The sequence below is a fragment of the Mus musculus genome, chromosome 9 (genome assembly GCF_000001635.26).
Source record: "Mus musculus strain C57BL/6J chromosome 9, GRCm38.p6 C57BL/6J".
Lineage (NCBI taxonomy): Eukaryota > Metazoa > Chordata > Mammalia > Rodentia > Muridae > Mus > Mus musculus.
The window spans coordinates 14,806,731-14,832,748 of NC_000075.6; the positions used below are offsets into that span (position 1 = coordinate 14,806,731).

Consider the following 26,018-nt stretch of genomic DNA (forward strand, 5'->3'; position numbering starts at 1 on the left):
ATGCAGCGCCTGTGTATGGAAAGGTTCTACCTCCTGCTTTCCATCTTCCTCTGTTACTTCCTCCTCTCTCCTCCTCCTTATTGTTTCTAGGAATTGAATCCAGGGCTTTACAGATGCTATACAATTTCTCTACCATTGAGTGCCTTAGCCTTCTAATCCATTCTCTCCCCCACAAACTAGACCTTAGATTACACAACTGGCCATTGTCACAGGTGAAGAAGCAACAGGTGGCTTGCGTAACTGAAAAGCTTTAGTGTGTGCATGTTCCAAGGTGACTGCTGTCACAGACTCAAGCTTACTAGGGCTATAGGCCTGTCTCTACCAGCTCTGTTTTCCTTGTTACTCTTCACTATCAGAAAGATGTCAGCTGTGGCCAAGGTACATATTGTCTTTGCAGCTGAAAAAACTGTTACCCCACTAGCTCCAAATATCCCTAAATAGTTTTATTGGTGACCATTTCCTGAGTTCAGGCAGGTAGGAAATCCCTGTGTTGACTTTGTATGATGTATCTACAGCAGCCAGCCCAAGGTTTCTCAGGCTTGGCACAGCTGGCATTTTGACCAGGTAATTCTCTGCTGTGGGAGCAGCTGGGGTTCTGTGCCTTACAGGATCTGCCACTAACTGCCATTAGTCAGGGTATACTATTGCTGTAATGGGCACTGCAACCAAAAGCAGCTTAGGGAGGAAAGGGTTATTTGGCTTGTATGTCCTCAATCACAATCTTTTTGGGAAGCTAAAACAGGAACTCAAGTCAGGCAGGAGCAGAGGCCAGGGAGGAGGCTTGCTTTCCATGACTTGCTAAGTCTGCTTGCTTGCTTGCTTGCTTGCTTTCTTTCTTTCTTTCTTTCTTTCTTTCTTTCTTTCTTTCTTTCTTTCTTTCTTTCTTTCTTTCTTTCTTTTTTTTAAATGGCTTAAGTAGGCATGTATCAAGCCTTTTGGAAGAGATTTATTGGCTGTTAGTGAATTCTGGGCACCTTTTTATTGTCCTGGTAGTCTCCTCATCCCTAAGGGTTTTGCATCGTCTGAGAAGGGTAAGCCATTTTTCACAGGCTCCGGTAGGCACCCACAGTGTTATCAAAGAGTTGAGTGTTGGGAAAGTGTCCAGCTTTGTCCAAAAGGAAGTAGAAGCACCGGCCTTTGACTTTCAGAGGCAGCATAGCAGGAACTTCACCTCTGTGAGCCATGCAGGAAATCTGGTTCAAGGGAACTGTGAAACAGGTACCCAAGCCAAAGGGGGCATAGGTGGTCAATGTCAACTGCTGCCCTCCTGCAAGGAGCATGACTGACCGCACAGATCGGAGTGAGTAGAGAACCCAGGACCACTAGCCTAGGGTGACACTACCCTCAGTGGGCTGGGCCATCCCTACCAGTAACTAAGAAAATGTCCTTTAGCCCAGATCTGATGAATGCATTTCCTCATGTGAAGTTCTCTCCTCTCAGATGACTCTAGCTGTGTCAAGTTGATGTAAAAACTAGCCAGCACATCCCTTTCTCTACAGTCACGATACAACAGACTGTGAAATGTTTCAAGGGTTGAAATCACCTCTGCTTGAGCTCTGCTGCAGTTCCTGTACCTAAAATCTGGTCTTCTCTTCCCTTTCCCTTTCCCTTTCCCTTTCCCTTTCCCTTTCCCTTTCCCTTTCCCTTTCCCTTTCCCTTTCCCTTTCCCTTTCCCTTTCCCTTTCCCTTTCTCTCTTCCTCTTCCTCTTCTCTCTCTCTCTTTCTCTCTCTCTCTCTTTTTTAAGACAGGTTTTTGGTTTGAGGCCCTGACTAGCCTGGAACTTGAGTGTGCTGTGAACCTCCTGCCTGTACCTCCCAAGTGCCTAGATTACTGGAATGCCCCACCCTTAGGAGAGACATAAGAATCCAGACAGGAAGAGTGGTTATTGGCAACAGTGATTTAAGCTGTGCGTAATTTGGTCATTTCTGATATCTCTTTGATATGGTCCTTAATTATATTGTTATCTTCATGCCTGTGAGGACAAGGTTTACTTGTTAAGTTTTGGTTTTTTTTGTTTTTTTTGTTTTTTTGTATTTTAAACTTATTTTGGTTTTTGAAACAGAGTCTTGCTTTGTTGCTAAATTGGCTTGGAGCTCACTGGGGCCTCAAATGCTCAGCCTTTTTTCTGCCCCTGGAATGTGGGTTCCAGGTGTGCAGGTGCCACCATGCCCAGCTTCCTACCTTTCTGTTTAGCACTTGTGCTACTGCCTGCCGCATGGGTGCCATGTGCATGCTGGCTGACTGGGAGTTGACTGAGCAGATCTCCTAAAGCTCTCTTCCATCCAGGAGTGCAGTCACTAGCACCAGTGGCTGTCGACTGTAATACACTCAGAGTTCACTTTCTTGATTGTGCTAACCACATTTCAAGTACCCTATGTCCACATGTGCTTCAAGGCAGTAGCCCCAGATACTACACAGGTAGATATTATTTCTGAGGAACAGGCATGGTGCTGCATTCCTGTAATCCCAGTACTTGGCAGGTGGAGGCAGGCAAATCAGGGCAGCATTATAAAATCTCACACTTGGAAAAGACTAGATTGGCAAACAGCTGCAGCCATTGGGAAGATGTGTTGGAAATAAAATCTGCCTTCTTGGCCCTTAGCTTAGCTTTCTCAGGAACAGTGTAGGATAAGTGCTTTTGTTTGTGGATCTCTGAGATTTTATAAGCTTGATCTGGTACATAGTGGAAACACTCATCTTGTTTACTTGAGCTTTTCCAAGGTAGACAATCCAAGATCCTATAGATTCCTGCAGAGTCTACGTGACTCCACTGAAAATTGGTTTAAATTAAGGAGGGTAACCCATGTTGAAACTTGAGTAGGAAATTGGAACAGAGTCAATATTGTAGACTTTCTTGTGAAGGAGTTATGATTGAGATGGACAAATTACTCAGAATGTTTGTAAAATAAACTGTTAAGGGACGAGGTTGGTAGGGCCACAAGCTTTAAATGATGCAGTCAGCGAGATGGAGACCAGGGTGGCTGAGGATCTGTCTGTGCAGAACTTTGCAGGAATATAAACTATTTCAGCCAGTTTGCACGAAGTTTAATTCTTTGGCATTTTTATTCTGAGATTGAAGAAATGCTTGACAGTGCTGAGCGGGAACGACTGGGGAATCCTCAGCAGCCGGGGAAGCCTCTTATCCGACTACGGGTAAGCGCTGTGTGCATTAACCAACCCTTGTTAGGCTTTATAATAATGCACACCTAACATACTTTCCTGAAAATTAGTAAGGTAAGTGCTTAGAGCAATGGGAAGAGGCAAAAATGGGAAGCTGGAAGCTGTGGGCTTGGTCTAATCTCAGGTGAACTTTATTGATTGGTAGTATATTCATATTTCTGTCATTTCTAATCTGTCCTTGCTCAGCCCTCTTGCTCCCCTGTGGGCACCTTGGTCTTGCTGAAGCTGCTGGGAGGAATTGCATGTATTCAGTCTCTGTGAGTCTGTCCCAGCACTCCCTGCGGCCTGGTGCTGTAGGTGGGGCCTGTGGTGCTCCTGCCATGCTGATTCACTCCTGCTGTCCTTTCTGTCCACAGTACAAATGCTTGTATGTAACGTGTGCCCATTACTATTTTGGTTACTGTGAGCCGCACTGTCCTGTGAGTCAGCCCATCCTTCCCACTCTGACAGAATACAGGGTGGAGTATCTTCATTTGTCCCACTGCTTCTCCCTCTGCACCAGCCCTGCTGAGTGTTTATCTTCCGTGTCCTAAGACAGATAGAGCCTACAGTCACTGTCATCAAGTTCTGATGGAGCAGGTGACCGGTAATTTTGAGTTCGCTTCAGGTTTCGCCACTGAATTCCCTCAGTTACTCTGAGCTATCTCCAGCTCCTCCTGTCTCTTAGCCATCTTTTCATTCTAAGCCTCTGGCTTTAACAGCATTTGGTAGTAGTGAGTCTTGAATTTTTTTTTTTTTTTTTTTTTTTTTTTTTTGTAAGTCCTGTGCTCAGGAAGTATGGCCTTAAAGCCAGCAGCCTTGGCATCCCCAGTGTTAAAATGTGGAATTCCAGGTCCCACATTGACCCTGTTGCCTTCTGACAAGATCCCAAGAGATTTGTGTGCGCATTACCGCTTGAGAAGTCCTGGGATATACCTGAGGGGCTGAGAATTTGATAGTGCTCAGTCCAGGAGGTTGGTGCTTTACTGGTCAGAGTAGTCACAGTCTCACACTATACAGACCAAAAACTCGGTGAGTGCACAGATCAGGAGAGCCACTGTGTCCCCAGTCTGTGGACAAAGCCTGGAAATGCTCGTTGTAATGTAAGAGAAGGAATAGACGGTGGCAGCAGGATAAGCTAGCTCAGCAGCAAGGGGGAAGGGCAAGTGAGCTCTTACTGCGAGATGCCACCCACAACAGTTAAGGCAATCAAGACAAATGGTTTCAGAGGGTTAAAGTCTGCTGGTGGATCAGAGGCAGCAGGAGATAGGCACCGTGGCTGGTATGGAAGCCGAGGGCTCACATTTTTAGCCATAAGCATGAAAGAGAGTGCAGGTCAGCAGTAGATGATGCTTTTTACTCTCAAAGCCTACCTGTGAGAAGGCCATGCGCCCTAAGCCTCAGACGATGGGGGAACCTCATTCAAACGACCGTAAGTAGCCATTGCTCAGAACCCACAGACATGACATTTTTCACTGTCTGGATTTTCCTGGCATTGTCTTTGTCCAGTCTGCAGCTGTCTCCCTGGGACCCAGGTGAATAAGCTGAGTTACGTAAGGAGCATGTTTTGTTAAGGATTTATCCCTCTATTTTGAAAGTTGAGAAACTGACTTAAAAGATGCACCTTGTTTCTGGCTGATACCATGCTGTGTGCCTAGGCTATCGTTCCATCCTGAGATGCCATTTCCTTGTTCTGTTGAACAGGAAGTCTGTTTATGTAAACATCACCTGAGTATTATTCTGCCAATAGGACAAATAGTTTAACATCATCACGGTTATTACACACAGAACATAAGTTTGGAAATGTAAAAATATTGAGCTTTTAGACTGACATAAATATTATACATGCAGACTATAGAGGCCAAAAAAAAAAAAAATGTGTATTTCTCAAAAATTGGCACACTGTTTCCTGGTTTAATAGTTTATTCTGTCTTTCCAGGTGGACTATAGTGGAGGCTTTGAACCTTTCAACGTTCTTCGTTTTAGCCAGAAGTTTGTGGATCGAGTCGCTAACCCAAAAGATGTCATCCACTTTTTCAGGCACAGGGAACAAAAGGGAAAAACAGGTAAACTGGTTATTTTAGAAAGTTAAGGAATTTAACTGGCAGTATTTGTATAAACCAGTCTTTGGTAAGATAAATACAAAATAGACGATTTTAGTATTTGTAATGTTAGATTAAAAAAAAAGGTAAGTGAATATTTTATCTTCTGAACATTTAGGGTATTTTCTTGTTTACTTGCTTTTAGAGGCAGTTTTGCTATGTAGCCCAATCTGGCCTCACACTGGATCTTGCCTTAGTGTGCTGAGTGCTGGGACTGCAGGCATGTACCGATCCACCCAGCTACATTCTGGTTTTTTAAAGTTGTGACAATTAATGTAGGCTTGGGGAAAGGCGTTGTCTGCGAGTGACAGCGCTCATGGCTTGAGACACGTGGTTTTCACTATCCGTGTTTATTTCCTACCACAGATGAACGGTCAGAGTGCAAGCTCTCACCTTTTGCAGTATTAAGTATTTTAACTTAGTGTATACAGTGCTTTAGAAAGACTTCAGACTTTTGAAGTAAAAAATGTTCTGTAGTTTGGTATTTTGATGATTAATAGTTCATTTCCAGTTAAATTTTACAGACTCCTAGTGCCCTGTTAACTATGTTTAAGTCAGCAACTAAAATAATGTTTTTTCATAAGAAGTATCCATTATGTTTGTTATAGAGTGCCCTTCCCTTTATAGCTAGTAAGAGAATTTTCAGCAGTGGTAGAAATTAAGAATGATGGGATTAGGAGAGGGGGCTCAGTCGTTAGAGCACTGCCTGCTCTTCCAGAGGACCCAGGTTCCTTTCCCAGCAATCACATGGTGGCTCACAATGTCTGTAACTCCAGTTTCAGGAGATCTGATGCTTTCCTCTAGCCTCTAGGCACTGCATATACATGGTGCCTAGATACACATTCAGGCAAACATTCATACACATTAGATGAAAATAAAATAGAATTTAAAAAAGTAGAAAGTTAAGAATGCTATGAATTTAACCTGAAGCCATGATTCAGATACTATTGGGAACAAAATAAAGGGGGCGGCCCTGGGGAAAAGTGGGGGAGGAAAAATATGCCACATCCGGCCAGAGTTCTTGTACTCCGGACAGGTGGATGCAGGGGGACTGCCAGGCGCTTTTCCACTTGGCCCCAGGTGAGCATGCCTGACCCATGCGGCAGGGGGTGGGGGTGGGGTAGGGGTGGGGGGTGGGTGGAGAAAGGGGCAGCTCCCGACTGGGGATTCCCCCCCCCTCGGAGCTACCTTGCTAAAGCCCCAGGGTTGCAGGAGAGAGGGAATAGGGGAGAAGTTTCCAACACTGACCAGAGTGTGCAGTGGGCCTTGATGGAGCAGAGACTCTCTGTGGTTTAAGAGCTTTATTATAGAAATGCAGGGAGAAAGAGAGAAGGTAGAAAGGGGGTGGGGGGAGGCTAGAGAGAAAGAGGAGAGGAGAGGACAAAGAGAAAAGGAAGAAGATAGAGAAGTGAGAGGTCGTGGTGGGGGCTGAGCACCACTTGTTATGGTCTTCACTGTTGCTAGGTAACTGGGGAGGAGTTTAGCCTGACGGTCAGAAGCTTGGGCCATTGCTTATGTGACTAGTGACCATGCTTCTCTTGTGGGGGCTGTGGAAGGTGGTACCTTAGGCAGGGGCCAGAGTTCCAGGAGCATGAGGGAACGCCTACCACGTCATGTAGGTGAATTATGACCATCAGGGTCAGACCTCAGCTCCACTGGAGACCAGCCTGCAATTCCCCACAAGATACTGAAGGATAGAGATCAGAAAGCCATGTGCAAGAGCCTTGTTTTGGCTGTGAGTTTTAATCAGTTACTTCTTAACTCGGTTTGAGTTTTATCTCCAGCAGACTTTGGTTGGGTAATACTTTTTTATTTAGACTTGAGTTGCTTGGTGGAAATGATGTCACCTATATGTGCCTTAACTGAAAGTTTCTTATTTGGGCCACTCTTATACTTTAATATGTGTGTGCCATTGTATAAATGAGTATCAGCTCCACTGTTAAAATTCCTCATTTATGAAACCAAAATTGTGTTTTAAATGGCTAACAGTGTCTGGCAGATGCAGAGCAGGCATTGCATTTGTAAAGTTGTACTAAACCCTCTGCCTTGGGACTCCTAAAGGTATCGTCCACCTGGCAAGACACACTGAGCTAGCCGGTGGCTCTGCCATCCAGTCATTTCCTAGGCTTGCCCTCATGGAAAATGGCTTTCCTCTGGTTTATCATCTCTATTCTTCGCTCTGTGTTCAGATGATGGCCTTTGAGGGCTGCATTTGGAGTCTGCCTCCTCAGTGTGCCTCGTCCTCTGTAGCACCTCACACTGCCATTGTGTGCTCTCTCTCGTGGTCAGGAGCCTTTCCTTTTCACATTCTGTTCATGGCACCATATTCAATTAGCCCATGAAGGTGTCAGCAGAGCAAATGTGGGGCCTGTTGCTGACCTCCTTCCCAGTGGGCATTGTTAACTGCCCGGCACAGGGACTTAGCCAGAAGTACATTAATCTAATTTCCTGTTAGTGTTCTCAGAGAATGCTGACAGGTGCTCACAGTTGAAACTTAATACAGTCTGTCTGTAAGAGGCACTGCCAGGCTGGGCAGTGGTGGTACACACCTTTAATCCCAGCACTTAGGAGTCAGAGGCAGGCAGATTTCTGAGTTTGAGGCCAGCCTGGTCTACAGAGTGAGTTCCAGGACAGCGAGGGCTACACAGAGAAACCCTGTCTCGAAAAAAACAAAAAACAAAAAACAAAACAAACAAACAAAAAAAAACAGAAAGGAAAAAGGAAAAAAAAAAAGAGAGAGAGGCAATGTCAGTAAAACTGTCTTCCTTTATTTTGAACTGGGGTGTGTGGTGTGATGTCAGCAGCACTTTTCGATACTGCCCTGATTAGTTCTGGGACCTGGAAGTTCTGCCCACCACTTTTCTATTATAAGTGCAGATGGCCACATAGTGGAACGCTCTGTTATTGTGAGTGTGTTTTAACTCTCATACTTCCTGAAAGGAAGGCTCTGGGGACAATCTTAGCAGTGGCAAGAGCCATGGTCCTTTAAGATGAGGAAAACTAATGTGGACTGTGTGGAAAAAGAAGCAAATCTAAAATAACCCCAGGGCCATTAGCAAATACAGCTTTCTTTTTTCCTTAAAATTCATGAGGAACCACTGAGGAGTTGGTGAGAGTTTGACTATTTTAATGTGTTATAGAAGCTGCTGGTTTTTTTCTGGTCTCCTTTCTGTAGGAGAAGAGATCAACTTTGGGATGCTCATCACAAAACCTGCTTCAGAAGGAGCAACGCTTAGAGTAGAAGACCTCGTAAAGCAGTATTTCCAAACTGCAGAGAAGGTAACTCTTCAGAGCTCACTGTCTTAGGGTTTCACTGGAGGGAGGAGACACCATGGCCAGGGCAACTCTTATAAAGGAAAATGTTTAATTGGGGCTGGCTTACAGTTTCAGAGGTTTAGTCCATTATCACCATGGTAGAATGCAGGCAGACTTGCTGCTAGAGGAACTAAGAGCTCTTGGTCTACAGGCAGCTGAAGGGGGCTGTCTTTCACACTGGATGGAGCTTGAACATCGGAAACCTCAAAGCCCACCCACAGTAACGCCCTTCCTCCAACAGTGCCGCTCCGTGTGGTTCAGGCACTCACACACAGGAGTCTGTGGGGCCTTCCCTAGCCATCAACAAAACTCATGGTTTCTTAAGAACGGGTGACACAGCAGATTTTAGTGTGGACTGTATAATTCACAAGTAAGTGACTCTTTGGCGCATCTGTGATGTAACCAGTGTGAGGTAGTTTGTATCCAAGTATTGGGTGAACATTGTTAATACAATTAACAGAAGTCATGTTCCTCCTCTATTGCTGCTGTAAGTCTTGATCTTATCTTATGTTTGAATGTAGCTTTTTTTTTTACTTAGTTACTTTCATGATACAGTCATATGATACTGAAGCTACTTGGACTTCTCTAGTTGTATTATGTATTTTTTTCTTTTAAAGATTTATTCATTGTTATATGTAAGTACACTGTAGCTGTCTTCAGACACACCAGAAGAGGGCATCAGATCTCATTATGGATGGTTGTGAGCCACCATGTGGTTGCTGGGATTTGAACTCAGGACCTTCGGAAGAGCAGTCGGCGCTCTTAACCACTGAGCCATCTCGCCAGCTCCATTATGTATTTTTAAAAGTACAAATCTGTTACCTGGCAGTTGTATAGGTCAGAGATAGCACTGGTCTTTCTGAGCTCAGATCAAGGTATCAGCAGGTCCATATTCCTTTCTGGAAATCGTAAGGGAGTGTGTAATTCTTAACCTTCCCCAGCTACTAGCGCTCCCTATGTACCTTCACTTAGTCTCCATGTGCAGAGCCAGCAGTATTGAATCCCTGGCCATTTTCTAAGTTCTCTCCCCCTGCCTGTCACTTGTTCTTTCTGGAACCCTGTGATTCTATGGGGCTGCCTGGACAGCCCGTGACAACCTGAGTAGTTTATAGCTGGATGATGAACAGCCTTAATATCATCTGTGGCCTTGAACTCCTTCACCATATAGCATAGTCAGAGCTTCCAGAGTGAGCTGGGGACATCTTTACAGCCATCATCTTGCCTAACCCAATGGTTTATCCTCATCTCTAGCAATCATTGGTGGCCTCTCTGGTATTGGCAGCCATTCAGGTCTCTGCAGCTAGCTGTACCTGTCTTTGTCTCCCCTCCCTTTTCTTCTGGCCCCTTTAATATTAACATGCTGTCTGCTGATCCCACACCCGGCAGCTTATCCTTTCCCATAGCAGATTGTGGTTTCATCCTTAGGTAGTCACTGGATGAGGAACAGATAGGACTTGTGCATCAAACACAATGTGTTGTTTTTCACAGAATGTTCAGCTCTCGCTGCTGACAGAAAGAGGGATGGGCGAAGCAGTTCAAGAGTTTGTGGACAAGGAAGAGAAAGATGCCATCGAGGAATTAGTGAAGTACCAGCTGGAGAAAACACAGCGGTTTCTTAAGGAGCGCCATATTGATGCTCTGGAAGACAAGATTGATGAGGAGGTGAGCTGCTGTCTGACAGCCTTTAAGAGTTGTCCTCAGGTTTGGTTTGGTTTTGGGCCCACGACTGTTTAAGTATATGATTTGTTTGGTTTCCTCATCTATAAAGTTAAGGGGATAAAATGACGAATATATAAGGCAGTGTCTAGGCAGAAGCCAGTAGAGTCTGACATGTGACTGGTGCTGAGTGGATTCTGTCCTAGAGAGAGCGTCTTTCAGAGCTTCCAGGAAGGCTTCAGAATGAAGCTCGTAGCGCAGAATTGCTTCTCTTTCAGTTTTTTCATTAGTTTTGACTGAGCTTTTGATCTCACCTAAAGCATGCTTTCCCTTTGCATACCAAGGAGGGACGAGAAAAACTTGCATTGGAGTACATTGCCATGTCAACAGGAAAAGGGTTTAACTGTGGAGAAAGTGTGCGTACGTGTACAGAAGAAAAGGCTAACATTTTCAGTGTAGTATTCAAAGGCTCATGGAAAACTTTAGAAAATATTAAACATTTCAGTAGAGCCATAAACAAAAGACATGAAAAAGGAGTTCACAAGAACTATACATGGCTAATAAGCTCAGGAAGGTGATATTTAACCACAGTCAACCAAGGGCATTGACTTTAAATGGATTTTGTTTGTCAAATTTAACGCAAGAAAATTGGCAGTCAGTGCACTGTTGGAGGTGTACTGAAGCAGCTTCCTAACAACAGTAAGGCTTGGTCCTCCGGGGTGTCCCGAGGAAATAGTAAGTAAAGCAGACATTCATACACAGCATAACCGCTGCCAGTGCTGTGCTCAGTGGGGGACACTAGGAAACGGTTGCTTCTTTGAACACTGCCCCCTAATCTAGAAGTCTAAGGACTTCTCTTAAGGATTATGTGAGAATAAGCTATTAGGTATCGTGATTTTGGCCAGGTGCAATGGCATGCCCATAACTCCAGAGCTGAGAAGGTAGACGGAGGAGGATGGGGGTCAAGGTCATCCTCACTACATAATGAGTTCCAGGCCAGCCTGGGCTACAGAAAACCCTGTCTTAAATAAACACAAAGTATGTGTTTGAAAGCCATGGAAAAGTATGTTGAGTATAACGTTACAGGCAAACCGGACTGTAAGGATGCAGAGATGCACACAGTGACTTTATAGTTTCATATCATGAATGAGTGTCAATAGATACTTTGAGGTTCCAAACACACTGGCAAGTATCTTGGTTACAGATCTGTATTCCATGAGGTTACCTTCTCTATAGAACAAAACACTATTTCATAGATGCAGTCCCTTACCTCTCATCTTAGTGTGTTTAGCATGGCCCTCCTAAAGCCTGCTGTGTTAGGTGTAAATAGGATCATTCATTGCCCAGTGCTGTTCAGTCAGAGCAGCTCCATGGACTCAGTGCCACTCACTCTGTGACTCTAGATGTGTTGAGGCAGTTGGTTTGTCTTTACACAGTGTGTGTTTCTGTCTTTGTGTCTCTGTATCATGGTAGCCAAGAGCATGGCCTCTAGACTATCGAGGCTCAAAATCAGAAGCCTTATCTGTGTGTTGATTCTTGAATTCTCTAAGCTCTCAGTACCTTATCTGTAAAATGGAGTAATACTCCTCCACGGTTGTAAGGATTAAAACAGTGTCTTCCAGTTTGCCTCCTACCTGATGTAATCTTCTTGCTCCACATGCTGTTCTGTGTGAACAGCATTTTTGGTACCCAAAGCACCATGCCTTACTCCGTCAACCTTTTTTTTTCTGAGAGAGGATCTCTCTCTCTCTGTGTAACCTTGGCTACTCACTACTTGCTATGTAGACCAGGTTGGCCTAGTACTCAATGGGATCCAGCTGCTTCTGCCTCCTGAGTGCTGGGATTAAAGATGTGTACCACTGTGCCTGGCTCTCATACTGGCTTTTGATCCACAGTTCCACTGCTCTTGTCAAGGTTTCCAGTGAGTCCTTTTGCCAGCACTCCTGTCAGGGACCTGCTGTGACTGCTGCCAAACTTCTCGAGACACTTTTATCTTACAGGTCTTAAAGGACTCCCACACATTGGGCATGCTTTCTTCCCTCCTTGATGGAGTATTCCCTTTCCTGGTAACTTTCATCTCTCCATCCTCTCAAGCTGGACTTCCCAGAGTTTAGTCCTTAGACCCATCTATCTGCATCCCCACTTTCTAGCTTCACCCAGCTTCATGGCTTTGGTGGTGACCCTCCCTCACGAGTTCCTCCAAAGCCTTCCTTTCTCAGCTGCAGACTTGCACAGTGTATGGCCTGTTCCTCGAGTATGAAGCACAGATCTCCCAAGCAAAACTCCCATTTTCTGCCCTGCTCTTCTAGGAGAGTTCTATGGGCACTTTAGGCTTTGATTTGCATGGACTGAAAACCATCAAGTTGCCCGTGAGTCTGTCCTCTGTCACCTGATTCTGATGGTGCTCTGCTGGTAGAATATACAGTGTCTGACTTTCTCTGTTGTGGTCTAGGTCCGACGTTTCCGAGAAAGCAGACAGAGAAATACCAACGAAGAAGATGATGAAGTTCGAGAGGTAATTGACAGCTGCAGCATACTGTGTTTGTAGGTTGGTGTGTGCCAGTGGGTACAGTTAGACAGACTGCCCAAGGGTATGTTGTGTCTAGAAGTGAACACTCTGACTAACATTGGCTGATTGGAGCTCAGGTCACCTCCGGGGACAAGTGTGTGACTGTCACTGCTTTTCTCCTTTCTGCTCTTGTTAAAATGTATTTGCACATGTGATGAGCACAGATTCAGAGAGAAATCCTCAGTATTGAAAATAACATGATATTTCTGAGTTAAAATGTCGGAATCCTCTTGAGTCTCTTCAAGTGTCAAGAGAGGTAGATTTGAAGCTGTTTACTGACGTTCCGGACTTCTGACGGTTATGGTCACCTCAACATTGAAATGTGCACGTTTGTTTTCTGGTTGTGTGTTCTGTGTTTTGATCATTGTCACTGTTTTGTGGTTATTTCACATATTAATGACTCCCGAGGCTTTGTCTGAATGGTTTTCATGGTTGTTATGAGTATCCTTCTAGGAGTACAAGTGTAGAAGAGTATGGACAGGTATGGTCTTTGACCACAGGAGTCTCCTCATTAAGCTCATTAGTCTTTTTAAAAGGATAAGAGCTGGGCTGAGGGCATGGCTCAGGGGTCAGGTGCCTTCTCAGCATCCTTATCACCACCAAAACAGCAAAAAAGGAATTGTGCATATTTTATATGGAAATGGAACGTTTCGTGTTCAAACTTCAAAGCTTAAAACTTTGCTATATTTTTAAAACATTTGCAGGTAACAGGATTTCCTGGGCTTTTTAGTCGATTTTCTGTTGCTGTATCAAAGTGCCTGAGACCATGTAATTCATAAAGGATAGAAAAATGTTTGAGCTCATAGTACTAGAAGCTGGGAAGGCCAGAGAGCATGGTGCCAGCATCTAGTTAGAGTCTTCCTGGAGGGCTCTGACTTGTCAAATCTCATGGCTTGGTGGGGAGTGAGCGACCTGGCTTTCTTTCAGAACAGAGCCATTGCCTGCCTGTGTAACTTTTGAGTCCATTGATCTCGTGAATAGATTAATCCACTCATGAGGCCTTTCCTCATGCAGTGGCCACTCCATACTCTTGATAGGTGTGGCTTTCTGCATAAAGTTTACAGCATATGGAGTCTGGAAAATATATTAAATCATAGCAATAAACAGCTCCAGAATGCTGTGGGTGCTGACAGGGTTTTCAGCCTCAGAGTCCTACTCAACTTGAGTAATAGAGTTGACATTTCTCAAGATGTAATACACAGCTTTGTCAGAATTTCTGAGCCTTGAATATGAATCCTATTACTATACATTAGTTATTTTTACAGACAAATTAAAAAATGCATACCATAGAGCTACTTGTTCACATGGGGAAAACTCAGAATTTTTTTAGGCACAAGTTGACTTGGAAACCTAGGACTAAGACCAGCCAGTAAAGATTGGGTTTGTCGGCTGCCATGATCTCCGTCCTGTGCACTGCTTTCTCTTATGGTCCTATAAACACTTAGCACTTAGTTCTAAGCACTTAGTTCTTAGTCTGACACGCTCCTTTTTTTTTCCTAGCTTACAAATTCTTAGGTCCTTTCTGAATTTAGACGGGGTTGGTACACCCTTTCAAAATGTGATGCCACTCCTAACCCAGAGTGAAGGGATTCACAGGGTGGAAGGAAGGGCTTACAAATCATACATACAAGGATTGGTGTCCACATGGCATTTAAAAATGGCTTCTTAAATTCAACAGTAACAGCAACTTGAAAATGGACAAAAGCCTTGGCTTGTCATCTTTTCAGAGGTTTTCAAGTGCTCTGTCAGCACTTAAGGATTCTAAGTATTCACAATGCAGAGACTTGACACCACACACATTAGAGAAGCAACTGTGAGACCCAGGGAGAGAATGAGAATGTGAACAGAGCAGAACAAGGGTCGGGATTGGCACCTATTGTGCAGCCTGGAGCTCCATAATTCCTGGTCTAAGTGGGACCTGATGCCCTGGGGTACAAAGCAACATGGCCACTCCTAGAAAGAGAAAGCACAGGCTTAAGTAAACAGCAAAGGGATTGGAGGTGGAGCCTCAAATGAATACTCAGCTGTTAGTGCTCCTAGAGTAAGACTGACAGTAGCCAAGTCAGACACAGCAGGTCACTGGATGAGCAAAATGTGGTATCTTCCTGCAGGGAAATGTTACCACATCATTACAGTCTAACACATGCTCCAGTGTTCATGGAATCTGAACACACACTGAGTGGGAGAGAGCCAGATTCCAATGGACTAATGTAATATTTCATCTGTATGTGGTACTGTGTTATTCTGTCACAGGGATGGAGGAGAACTGGGGTTCCCAGGGACTTGGGAGTAGAGAATGGGTAGAGTTTCAGTTTAGGATGGAGAATAAGTCCTATAGCCAGTAACTTAAAGCTGTTGTGCAGAAATAGTAAATTAGAACATTGTTTGACTGTAACATTTGAGAAAAGGAAAATAAAGATGGTATTTAGACAAACAAAAATAGACCATTTGGAAATGGTGGTTTATTACTTACAAATAAGCATCACAGTGGGACAGGGCTTAAGTGCTGTTACCCATGGCTGCTGCTATAGAGGTGCTGTGCTAGCTTGCCTTCTCATCCCTGGGGTCTGAGTACACATTTCCATCATCCCTCAGCTTCTTCCGATACTAGAGGTTTGATCTTTAGGAATCTCAAGGGATGCTGTGTTTGATGCTTCTCTTTTTGAGCAGTGAATGAACATTCCCCACACCCTGCTCCTAGAACTGAGGACTGAACCCAGGTCCTTGCACTTGCTAGGCAAGTGTTATACCATTGAGCTAAATTCTCTATCTCTATGAACAGTTTTTTAATGTATGTAAAGCATTCATGTGACGTACCAACTTATAGTGGGCTAGAGGGTAACTCCTACTTCTCTGTGTGCTCTCTTCCTCCTCCTCTTTCTCTTTCCATCCACCCTCAAATTTAGTCATGTAAAGCAGTGGTGTCGCACGCCTTTAATCCCAGCACTCGGGAGGCAGAGGCAGGCGGATTTCTGAGTTCGAGGCCAGCCTGGTCTACAGAGTGAGTTCCAGGACAGCCAGGGCTACACAGAGAAATCCTGTCTTGGAAAAAAAAAAAATGTAGTCATGTAGAAGTCTCCACCTATTCCTGAAGCCTGTTGCTTAAATAAGGGGTAGTGGGGAGTTAAGGCTTTTGGCGTCTAGAGAGGGGAAATGTGGGGCCTCGTCCTTGTGTTCTGTTCATGTGAGGTATATTAGTATGTATGGGTCCCTGACCTGCTATCACTCTGCAGATCCTGTCACCTGCATGCCAGCCTTGCAGGTATTCCTTGGCTCTGCTGTATTCATGAATACCGGATGGTTGTCTTCTCTGTATATGTTCAGTGCTGTCTCTGCCTTAGGCTGGCTGTGGTGCTTGTTCTGGGCTACAGCACTACTGCAATGGCAGTGAGCTTGTTCTTTGGAAATTTAGCTCAGCTCAACTGTAAAGCTTTCTTGGTATCTGGATGATGTTTGGGATTTTTACCTGTTTGTTATGTTGTTTTGTTTTTAACTTTGTGTGTATGGGTGTTTTGCCTGCATTTACGTCTGTGCCACATGCTTGCCTAGTATCCAAACAGACCAGAAGAGGGAGTTGAACTTCCTGAAAATGGAGATGGTTGTGAGCTGCCTGTGGGTGTTAGGAATCTAACCAAAATCCTCTGCACCAACAGCTGGTGCTCTTAACCTTGAGCCATCTTTCCAGCTCCAGAGTAGTATTTTTAAGCAATTTTCACAAAATAGTCTTGGATGATTAGACTGTTGGTGGCATCTGTTTTTTTCCTTGGGGCTCTAGGTTGTTTTCAGGACCTGCATTACAACTCATTTATTTTCTACTTATGTGCATATGTGTGTATGTGTTTGTGTGTGGACATGTATGCAGAGGACAGTCTTGAATGTTTTTCTTAGATGCTGCTACTTTACATGTGTTTATTTGTGCACGTGGGGCCAGAGATCAATGTGGGGTGTCTTCCTCTATGGCTTTCTCCCTTATTTTTTGAGACAGGGTCTCTCACTGAACCTGGAGCTTACTGATTAGACTAAGCTGCAGGCTCACATGCTGCAGAGATTGTCTGCCTCTTCCCAGCGCCGTGATAGTAGACGCATGAGTGGCACCCAGACGTTTAGTGTGGGTTCTGGACCCACACTCAGGTCCTCATGCTTGTACAGCAAGCGCTTTACCCATCAAACCGGCTCCCTAGCCACTCCTGCCCGCCCCGAGACAGCACATCTTGCTGGCCATGAGCCTAGTGATCCTGCCTTTTTGGGCTCCCGAGTGTTGGAATTATAAGTTGGGATCACTGTACGTGCCTTTCACATGGGTGCTGGGCTTGAACTCACATCCTTATGCTTCCAAAGCAAGCACTCTGTCTACTGAGCTATCTCCTCAACTTTTCCCTAGCTTTTTGGAAACTGAATTAACCTACCTCCTTTGTACCTCATATCCTACAGCTTCAGTCCTCATCCACTCCTAGCTTGCCTACTTGCTACCCATCTCATTTAGTGCTCCCCACCTCTCTTGATGCCAGTGGTCCTGTTAGAGCTTGAGGAGTCCCTGGTCTCCTGCTATCAGACCGCTTTATAACTTGCCTTATGTCTGCTGTGGGGCTGTGCCTCAGCATTGTGACTCCCCACTGTTCGGCTTTCCCCAGATGCCTGTATTTACTCTTCAGAAGCGGGGAGGAGGGGTGGGGGTGGGGGGTGGAATTGTTTTCTAGTTTTATTAAAACCTGTTTGGGGTTTCTTCTCTCTTTTATGTTTTGACAGATCTCAGTGAAGAGGTCAGGGCACATTTGCTTTCATTCTATTTTTAATTTAAAAAAAAAATCCGTTTAGAGTTAGTGTTTGGCTAAATCTCAAATTTGTCTTTTGTAAATGATTTCTTATAAAATAAAGAAAGTAGATATGCTTAGTTCTAAGATTCTTTCTCAGTCTTTTTTTCTTTTTCTTTCTCTTTTTTTTTTTTTTTTTTATGTAAGTACACTGTAGACACACTAGAAGAGGACATTAGATCCCATTACAGATGGTTGTGAGCCACCATGTGGTTGCTGGGAATTAAACTCTGGACCTCTGGAAGTGCAGTCAGTGCTCTTTACCACTGAGCCATCTCTCCAGCTCCTTTCTCAGTCTTTTTATAACTATATATATATATATATATATATTGTTATATATATTGTTATATATATATATATTGTTATATATATATAAAACAAGATAACAACTTATTATCCATGTGTTTCTGGATATAAAATTTATTTTAGAGGAAATTGCCATATTTAAAAATCAGAAAGAAAATAAATGCACCCTAAAATGTCATGGTTTTTTCTTTCTCTTTTTAATTAAGAGCTCATTCTAAAAAAGAAGCTCATGACTGTCTTTTACAAACATTGTGTGGGATGCTGAGTGATCTTCAGCCTCTTCTTTGGTTCTAGAAGTGCTGAGTACAAACCCGAGTTTTCTTGGAGACCCTCGTAAGAGGTCTCCTGCGGGTGGCAGCACAGGTAAGGTAAGGCAGTGTGAGACACTCCTCCCACATCTGTATAGCACACTGAGTTAGTTAGTGGGTTGATATGACTGAATGAGAGGTGGGTATGATGCTGTCTGCTGATGTGCCATCTCTGCTGCCCAGGCCATGAGCAGAGCCCGGGCCCTCAGATCACAGTCAGAGACCTCCACCTCAGCCTTTAGTGCTGAGGACCTGAGCTTTGATACATCGGAGCAGACAGCAAATGACTCTGATGACAGCCTGTCAGCAGTGCCGAGCAGAGGCCGAGGCCGAGGCCGAGGGCGAAGAGGAGCCAGAGGGCAGAGCTCGGCACCTAGAGGAGGCTCTCAGAGAGGCCGAGGTCAGCACCCATCTTTGTCTTTCAACAATGCAAACTTGCAAGCTACAAGAGAAGGGCCAAGTTGTGTCCTTTGGTCAGAATTGAATTAGGAGGTTTTGTTTCTAAAACAGTTGTTATTTTTGTGATGTGTAACAGCTACCTGTAGTAGAACTTGGACAGTTTGTAACTGGCTGTGTGCAGCCATAGGGTTTTAGTTGTTTTTAAGTTATAATTAAGAGCCTCACTGTATACTTCTCCTGTATATATTCTCTCATGTATGGAGGAATAATGATTGACAAATGTGAATGAAGGAAGTGGCTAGCAAATCACAATTCTAGATCAGAGAAATATTGCTACTATCAGGAGATAAAGTACTTACATGTTAGTCTCTCTGAGCTTGTTTAAGAGTGAAAAGGACACTAAACAGCTTACCTTCTAAAGGCTGTCACAGCACTGCTGTCATCACTGGTACTGTAGTTCTGGATGGTCCAGATGACAGAGCATTGCCATCCAGTGATTTCCTAGTATAGTCCATAAATCTTTCAGTAGGAATTGTTCTTCATTGAATATTTGTCCATGGAGGGCTGGGTACATGGCTCTGGGGTTAAAAGCACTAGCTGTTCTTCTAGATGACCTGGGTTCAATTCCCAGCACCTACATGGCAGCTCACAACTGTCTATAACTTCAGTTCCAGGGGATCCTATGCTTGTTTCTGCTCTACAGGATCCTGCATACATGTGAGGCCATAAACTTGCATCATCACACATACACATAAAAATTTAAAAAATGTAAAAAGAATATTTTATCCTAGGGAACCTGAGCTGGTAACATAAAGAATGACTTACTATAAGAGCTTTGAAGAGCCAGGCATGGTAGTGCACACTCAGATTTCTGTGAGCTTGGTCTACATAGTAAGTTCCCATGCAGCTAGAGCTACATGGTGAGACCTGTCTCGGAAAAACAAACAAATCAAAAAAGAGCTCTGAAGAATCAGTCTGTGGTTGTTTTATCATCTTTACACTTACAGCTTGTGTCCTAAAGCGTAACCGAGGACCAGGGTGACTAAGGACAGTCTGAAATCTGACGCTCAGACTCTGTTTTGTATGTGCTGCTGGCTTTCTGTGCACTGTTTGTTAGTGAGCTCTCCCTTCTGCATTGTGCAGAGGGAGGTTCCTGACCACTGTGATTCCTCTTGCAGACACTGGGCTGGAGATCACTACTCGAGGCAGGAGCTCAAAGGCCACCTCATCAACATCTAGAAACATGTCCATTATAGACGGTGAGTACAGAGCTGTAGCTTATATTTTCCATCCCAGGAAGGTTGAAGGCGCCTCCCTGGTAACTGCACTCACTGTAGTAGCAGCCATTGAGATGTCAGGCTAAAACACTCTGGAGAAATAGTTCTTAGGCTTGGAGAGGCAGCTTTGCAGTGTGCGTGGGGGACTGAGCTGAGCTGAGCTGAGTAATTCCATGGATAAAACAAGTAGATCCCAATGTCTGGTGCATCAGGAGGCACCTTCAAGAGCTTATTACTATAAAAAATAGGAAATGGTGGACTACAAAAACAGAGTGTTGAAGTGTGTATGCTTCCCTGCCAAAGCCCCAGTGAGCTCAGCATGATACTAGGCTCAGTGGCTAAACCAGTGCCTCAGCCCAGCCTGCCCTTTCTCATTCAGGGTTAATGGTTTTGTGTGAAACATTCCTTGATACCAGTGTGTATACTCACCTTAATTAAAGGAACTCTTCCTGTTTTCATTGTTGGAAGGTATCAGCTGTTACCTTTCCTTAAAGTAAAACCTCTTTTTCCCTCAGCTTACTCTCTGTGGTCTTACTTGTGGTGGTGGTGGTGGTGGTGGTGGTGGTCGTGGTGGTGGTTATCCTGTTTAGGACTCATTGGGCTGTGTAGAGGTATGTGCACTGGTGTGTCATGACACTCTGCTGTGCTCTTGAACTTCTGTCTGGGTTGACATGTCCCCACCCATCCTTTTTTTTTGTTTTGTTTTGTTTGTTTGTTTGTTTGTTTGTTTGTTTGAGACAGGGTTTCTCTGGCTGTCCTGGAACTCACTCTGTAGACCAGGCTGGCCTCAAACTCAGAAATCCGCCTGCCTCTGCCTTCCAAGTGCTGGGATTAAAGGATTGCGCCACCACTTGCCGGTTTCCCACCCATCCTCTTGTCACCTCCTCACTCCCATTAGTTTCCTTTGTTCCCAAAACGTGGACTGAGTTTTTTTTTTTTTTTTAAAGATTTATTTATTTTTACTATATGTAAGTACACTGTAGCTGTCTTCAGACACTCCAGAAGAGGGTGTCAGATCTCATTACAGATGGTTGTGAGGCACCATGTGGTTGCTGGGATTTGAACTCTGGACCTTCGGAAGAGCAGTCGGGTGCTCTTACCCACTGAGCCATCTCACCAGCCCTGAGTTTTTTTTTTTTTTAGTGTGAATACACAAAATGATTTTATTATAGTACGTTTCAAGAGATTTTCCTTTTTCTATTTTTATCTTTTCATGTTTTTTTCAATTATTTCTTTTATTTTTTGAGTTACAATAATTACACCATTATTGTCACTTGAGTAGCCAACAGCTGCTGAAATTAGGAGTTGACAGCTAGAGTTTTTCCACTGAAGTTATTCAGCAGAGGATGGTGACTGAGCAGAGAAAAGACACCTTGTGGCCACTGCCTTCCCACGTGCCTTACTTCCCTGAGTCACTCCATTCGTTTTCATGCTGATTCTGTGTGAGAGTGCCTGCTGCCTGCCAGGCACTTGCCAAAGCAATTTGCATTAAGCACCTCTTTACCCTTTCAACAGTTTTCTGTGTGAAATATTGGCACTGCTTTACAGGTGTGGAAAGTGAGACTTGAATAAGCCAAGCAACTTGGCAGTGGCTGCTAGCTAAAAAGTCAGAGTGGGTCCAGTTCTAGAAGCAGACCCCTGACCTACCAAGGCACGGGGCCTTCCTGACAAAACAGTGTCTTCTGATAAAAGTTGCCTTCTTTCATAAGCACTCCTTCATTGCTGGCTGTCCACAGGGAGCAAAAGAAAGTTTCCTTGATTTCCAGTACCTCAGGATTTAGGAATCATGAGTAAGTGCCGACAGCATTCTCTGAAAGCACGGCGCTCTCTGGCTTTCTGTTCATGTGACCTGCTTCTTCTCCATTGTAGAAAGTAGGGTGAGGCCTGTGAGTGAGAGGGCAGATGAGACCTGGGCTTCTGCCTTTCATCTTCCTCTCAGACATCACCAGATCGGACACAGAAACCTGAGGCGGGAAATGGGAGCAGTGATAAAGTTGGGCTGTGTAGAAAGATTGCTGAAGGCTCCAGACTAGGGATGTTAGGCGTCTGACTATTTAACTGTCTCCCTTTGCCCAGTTTAGAGTGGAGGTTGTCTTGGAAAAGCTACATCTGATGCTAGCAATTGATCATACATAGGAGAAAGCAAACACTGCCGAGGTGTTTGAATCTATTGCACAGTTTGATATTAAATGGCAGAGAAGAGGCAAGGTTAGCAAAAGCTTAGGTGTCTGTAAAGCAAAAATGTGAGGGTTTACAGAAAGCTTTATCAGGGAGTCAAGGATGTATGATTTGCAGAATTCCCCTCTGGTGTGTTCTCATGTGCCCAGTGTGGCTACAGAGAGAATAGAGATGGCTGCGGAAACCCCAGGATGTCTGGTCATCTGGGAAGGCTAGGAGTGCTACTGTAGTTTACTTGGCTGAGTGACAGGACTACATCTTTCAGGCCTGTTTTATAAATATTTTAATATGAGTGTATGTATGAATTCTGCTTGCTACTATATTTGAACAAGCTGGGAAACCATGAGAGTTCTAGCCAGACTGTGGGCTTCAACTGTATATAGTCTTACATCCTTTCAGACTCCAAGAGTATACAAATGGTTTTCCAATTGATCGTTCCAGGATTTTGCAGGTAGGATTTTAAAATCCTTGAGCTTAGGAAGTGAATACATTTTTTTAGTTACTTTAAGAACTATGTAACAGGCATTTCATCTTTTTCATACTAGCTTTCAGATCTACCCGACAACAGCCTTCTAGAAATGTAGCCCCTAAGAATTACTCAGAGGTAAGTAAAGTGATTTGACTTGATTTGAATAATGTGCTTTGTGTGTTAGGACTTCCTAATAGGGATGTGGTGTGAACATCAGCATCGGGGGGAACTTGATGGTTATTCAGACTCTTGAAGCCAACAACAAAGCTCCCTGGTTCTCTTCAAGTGCATTCGTTCCATGTATCTGGTAGCATTTTAAAAGACAGCCGTACTGACCTAGAGCCCTGACTTCTAAACCCCAACTCAGAAAGTATATTCCTCGTGTGGTGGGAGGCATGTTCCTCACGTGGAGGTGTTCCTTCATACTTCTGTGAACTAAAGACTGAGAAGACTAGAGGCTCGGGATCCTTGTGTCCTGTTAAAGATTTGCCGTGCAGTGGTGGCGCACGCCTTTAATTCCAGCACTTGGGAGGCAGAGGCAGGTGGAGTTCTAAGTTCGAGGCCAGCCTGGTCTACAAAGTGAGTTCCAGGACAGCCAGGGCTATACAGAGAAACCCTGTCTCGAAAAACCAAAAAAAAAAAAAAAAAAAAAAAAAAAAAAAAAAGATTTAACATGGGCCTTTCTGCCACTTGGGATTCTACAAGCAAATTCAGGATAGTTCTGACTTACTGTCTCACTGTTATAATCCATGAATCTTAAGTCCCAGGTCAGGACTCTTCCTGTGCTGGGCAGTCCTGCTTGGTAAAGGTATATCCTGTGCACTGCAGGATGTGTAGCAGAGCCTGTGACCTCGCATGATGCTCTTTTGGAATTTTGTCCTTGGCTTCTTCCTCATTAACAGTTTAGTAGGTGAAAACATAGCACATACCCATCAAGGGTCAAGATAATACAAAACACATGGTAGAATTGTATATATATCTCTGTCGGCTCTTAACACCAAATATCTACCTATCTGCTGCTTCCCATGTAATCCAATACCTTTTAAATAAGTTAAAATTGGAGCTGATTTTTTCTTTTAAAAATGGAACTAATAGGTGATTTTGGTAGTACAGATCAACAATTTTCACACTCAGTGGGCAGAAACCTGAAGATTACAAGTTTGAAAGTAGCCTGTGCTACTCAAGAAAAGAAAACTTGAAGTGAAAGCACTGACAGTCTGTTGCCCTATCAGAGCCTGGGCAGAACCTCGGCAGGGCTGCGCTGCACTGCACTGCACGAGTCACTCAGCCTCCTGTGTATTTTAGAGGCTACAGCTTGGGAACTGCCAGGAAAGACAGGCCTTGGATAAGAATAACATTTGTAAAGGAGAGGGACCTTGGTGGGGGTGGGGGTGGGGGTCAGTCTGCCTTTACCTTCTTCCTTGAGGTCTGAAGATCAAACCCAGGGCCTCACTGCTAGGCAGGTCCTCTACCACTGAGCCACATGCACTTCTGGATTTGTGTTAATCACAAGTGTTTATGTGATTTGCTGGACACATATGTGCATGTGTCTTGAGATTCTGTTATTTAATTTGTCTGTCAAGATGAACTGTTGCTTTGTTTCTTCCCTTCTGTAGACCATTGAGGTGGATGACTCTGACGAAGATGACATTTTTCCTACCAATTCCAGGGCTGATCAAAGGTAGGCTAGGGACACCCTTTGAAAACAAAAATATAATTATGCGGAATTCTATGGCAATACATTGTTCTATACTAGAGAAGATAAATAGAATTCTTTTCATCTAGCAATTATGTAGAGAAATGAAAAACAGATATGATTCAGCGTTGCTGGACGTATTTCCTCTGAAAAACAGTCTCTGATTCATGTCCGCTTGTCTTTATTACCCAGTCCCCTTCAAGATGGAAAATGCTTTTCTTTTCTTTTTGGTTTTTCGAGACAGGGTTTCTCTGTGTAGTCCTGGCTGTCCTGGAACTCACTCTGTAGACTAGACTGGCCTCGAACGCAGAAATCTGCCTGCCTCTGCCTCCCAAGTGCTGGGATTAAAGGCGTGTGCCACCACTGCCTGGCTGAAAATGTTTTTCTTAATTCTGGATTTCAGATTTATTTTTCACTACATTATTCTCTGCCGTATATACACAGTACTTTACTAAATAGGAGAAGTGGCTGAACTTTGGAGTACATATGTGGCTGTCTGGACTTCCTCTGTTCCTTTTGTAAACTTACTCTGGATTACTTATATGGCAAGCTGGACCTATTCTAGAGTAATAATTGGCTTACTTTGGTGTATTTACTAAATTTATTTAAAATCACTGTTTTCTTTTATGTATTAACATTTTGGGCAAATACTGTTTACTTTAAACTTAATGACAATTTCTACTTAAGAACATAATTGAGGGTCCCAGGATGATGGCACAGTAGTGGAGTGTACTTGGTGTTCCTGTGGATAAACTAGGATTTGGTTCCTAGTACCTCACAGCCATTTGTAACTTCAGTTCCAAAAGTATCTGTCTGGCCTCTGGGCATTGTAGATACCTTGTCACATACATACCTGTAGACAAAACACTCAAATACATAAAATAAAAATCGTTTTAAAAAGAAATAATCTATAGCCCCCTTTTGTTTTTTAACACTTTCAGTTTTGACATTCTACTAGGTCTGGTGGTGTATAACAGATCTGATAGGCTGCAACTTCGGTGACTTAATTATGCTATAAGGGGTTGACCACATACAACTAACTACATTAAGGATGAGTAAAGTAGCTCATAACTGTGTGCAAAACGTTGTGATTTAGGCTCTTGATTGTGAGTCTCATGAAAAAGAGCAAACAGGATATGGCAGGAGAAACCTGGAGAGTGCCGAGCTTGCCCCCCACTCCTGAGCGGCTGCAGGTGGAAGGGAAAGCACTGCAGCACTGTAGCTGTGGCGGGAGCTGCTCCTACAGCAGGGCACGAGCCAGCACTTGGTGGTGCTCTCACACCATGGCTTAGTGCTCAAGCAGATTAGCACATAGCTCTTTAAAGAACAAACATTTCCCCATTTGACAGATGAGGAAATTTAGGTGCATAGGGGGTAGCATAGATAGGAAATGGTTTTGGCTTTTTTTCTATTAGAAAATATTTACTATAAAAACATTCAATAACTGAAAAACAGACAGTGCTGCTCTTAGGGTTCCTCAGAAACAGAGCCCATAGGATGCATACATATGGCGTGTATGTAATATATTATCTCTGAGTACACATAGATACACGAAATTATATATTAGAGGGAGCTATGTATTGTCTGTACTCAGTGGTTATTATGGAATTGAATGCTTGTGTAATGTTCACATTCATTGTCTTTGGTTTTTCTTTCTTCCTCAGGTGGTCGGGCACAACATCTAGCAAACGGATGTCCCAGAGCCAGACAGCCAAAGGGGTAGACTTTGAATCAGATGAGGTGATCATCATGTCACTGGCTTTTTCTTACCT

At 43.9% G+C, this 26,018-nt stretch overlaps 1 protein-coding gene across 9 annotated transcripts in view; it reads left to right on the plus strand.

The window, feature by feature from the left end:
- Mre11a (MRE11A homolog A, double strand break repair nuclease) overlaps nucleotides 1-26,018 on the plus strand; it is a 52,472-nt gene that overhangs the window by 22,077 nt on the left and 4,377 nt on the right. For 6 of the 9 annotated variants that reach the window (NM_018736.3, XM_006510048.3, XM_030244083.1 and 3 more), the window contains 10 exons: nucleotides 3,074-3,154; nucleotides 5,100-5,226; nucleotides 8,438-8,541; nucleotides 10,066-10,239; nucleotides 12,686-12,748; nucleotides 18,411-18,627; nucleotides 19,805-19,885; nucleotides 22,627-22,685; nucleotides 24,167-24,231; nucleotides 25,911-25,986. In NM_018736.3, coding sequence (NP_061206.1) covers nucleotides 3,074-3,154; nucleotides 5,100-5,226; nucleotides 8,438-8,541; nucleotides 10,066-10,239; nucleotides 12,686-12,748; nucleotides 18,411-18,627; nucleotides 19,805-19,885; nucleotides 22,627-22,685; nucleotides 24,167-24,231; nucleotides 25,911-25,986 — 1,047 coding nt within the window. The remainder of the gene's footprint in view (nucleotides 1-3,073; nucleotides 3,155-5,099; nucleotides 5,227-8,437; nucleotides 8,542-10,065; nucleotides 10,240-12,685; nucleotides 12,749-18,410; nucleotides 18,628-19,804; nucleotides 19,886-22,626; nucleotides 22,686-24,166; nucleotides 24,232-25,910; nucleotides 25,987-26,018) is intronic. The other 3 variants (NM_001310728.1, XM_006510049.2, XR_379107.3) reach the window with 2 other exon arrangements.